Below are 1,962 nucleotides of genomic sequence, written 5' to 3'. Positions count from 1 at the left end.
TTTTTTTTTTTTTTTAATTCCTTCCTTCCTTCCTTCCCATTTTTTTTTTTAACTCTTATTCCTCAGGATATCAGAGGGACCCTTCCCCGACACACCGTGGCCGCCTCACCCTCTCCCCGCGGCCTTCGCATCCCTAAGAGGGGGCAAAAATCCCACCCCACATCCCCTCATTGCCCGTCTGCCCCATTTATTTATTTTTTTGGGGAAAAGGGGCATTTTGGGGGGGAAAAAGCTTCGGGGGGGGCTTTGCCGACAGCACCTCCTGCGCCGGAGACTGCAGGTAACGGGGAAGGGTCGGTCTGAGGATGGGAAGAGGGGGCGGAAAATGGCTCCCGTCCTTTCCTTCCTCTCCCTCTCCTCCCTGCACGCACACCGGGCGTGAACTCGCTGCCCGGCTGCTCTCCATCCTCGGGGAATGGGGGAAAGAATTAAAAACCCCCCAAATCCCCCCAAAATTCCTCCCCAAATCCCATCCCCGTTGTCTTTCTGCAGGCATCCGTCCTTCCCCCCCGCGTTTCGGCCGGGCGGGTGGGTTTCATTTTGTGTCCGGGGGGGTGCCCGGGATTGACCCTTTGATTGATTTTCTTCCTTTAATTATTCTTGTTTTTGAAGCAGGATGGCGAACGAGCGGGGAATAAACGAAACGAGCTGAGATGCTGGGGGGAGGCTTCCAAAAACCACCAAAAAGCCCAAATTCCAGGAGGGATCTGCTGGAAATCTCCCTTTTCTTCCTGGGATCCGTGAGTTGGTGACAACCTTCTGCAAATCCACCTTTTCCTCCATGCTCCTCAGCTCTGCTGCTGGGGAAAAAAACCCCATAAATTAGAATGAAATCAGAATGAAATTATTAGACATTAGGGTGAACTTAGAATGAACTTAGCATGAACTTAGAATTAATTTAGAATCAATTTAGAATCAACTTGGAATGAATTTAGAATGAAATTAGAATTAATTTAGAACTAAATTTGAATGAAATTTGAATTAAATTAGAACTAAATTTGAATTAAACTAGAATGAGAAACCCCTGTATTGGGATTTTAATGTGCTTGCTGCTCACGGTGGAGGAGGGAAGGGGTGGGGGGACTGGTGGTAATTAAAATGAGTGGGTTTTAAATGATGTTTTTGCAAAGGTGAGGCACCAAACCCTCTTCCTTCAGCTGGGAAAACTCATTTTTCCCCCTTTCAGTGTCAGCTCTGAGCAGCCAAGATTTGCACAGAGCAATAACAGGGTGGTTTATCCTCTTTGAGGAAAATAAGAGGGATTCCTGAGTGGATTTTTAGGGGGGATTCAGGCAGATTTGGGAGCCTCCAGAAAGAGGAGGAGGGTTTGGTGCAGATGAGATAAAATGAAATAGATAAAATGTAGATGAAATCTGGGTGAAAATGAATTTTAGGGTCAGGCTTTCTCAGAACCGTGTTCTTCGTGGGTGGGTTTTATCTTTTTTCCCCCATTTTTTAAGGAATTGTGCTGTTTGTGTTTGTTTTCCCCTCCCGCTTCCTCCTCCCCGTGAACTTTTTTTGGGGAAAAAAAATCACCGGCCGAGAGGACAAAGTTTTTGGGATTTTCAGGCAAATCTCTGGCTGGGTGGAGGGCGGAGGTTTTATAAGGTGGGATTTGATGACTTTAGGGGGTCACCTCCTTCTCCCAGGGGTCTGGTGGCACCGGCCATGGAGCCCTACGTGGTGCTGGACCCGCGGCAGCGAGCGCTGTACCGCGACGTGATGCAGGAGAGCTACGAGGCGCTGATGGCGCTGGGTGAGGGGCCTGCTGGCCACGTCCCCCCCTCCTCCTCCTCCCCCCTGGGCTCCCCCGGGGACCACCCTCCTCACCCACGGCGCTCCCCCTTCTCTTTTCCAGAATTCCCCGTTTCCAAGCCCGATCTGCTGTCCCGCCTCGGCCGTGGGGATGAAGCCACAGCCCTGGATCTCCACGTGACCAGGGACGCCCCGGGAGCAGGAGAG

At 50.7% G+C, this 1,962-nt stretch overlaps 1 protein-coding gene across 1 annotated transcript; it reads left to right on the top strand.

Annotated features, from left to right (window-relative positions):
* Positions 1-1,668: 1,668 nt before the first annotated feature.
* On the top strand, positions 1,669-1,756 carry LOC103778563 (zinc finger protein CKR1-like; the record flags this gene model as incomplete). Its single annotated transcript, XM_008946156.1, has 1 exon — positions 1,669-1,756. A coding segment is annotated over exon 1 (88 nt), but the record flags the coding sequence as incomplete, so codon positions are not given.
* Positions 1,757-1,962: the final 206 nt, after the last annotated feature.

The sequence above is a fragment of the Merops nubicus genome, unplaced genomic scaffold (genome assembly GCF_000691845.1).
Source record: "Merops nubicus isolate BGI_N331 unplaced genomic scaffold, ASM69184v1 scaffold31718, whole genome shotgun sequence".
Taxonomy (NCBI): domain Eukaryota; kingdom Metazoa; phylum Chordata; class Aves; order Coraciiformes; family Meropidae; genus Merops; species Merops nubicus.
Note: the sequence above shows the minus strand (reverse complement) of the source record. Positions and strands in the feature narration are given on the sequence as shown.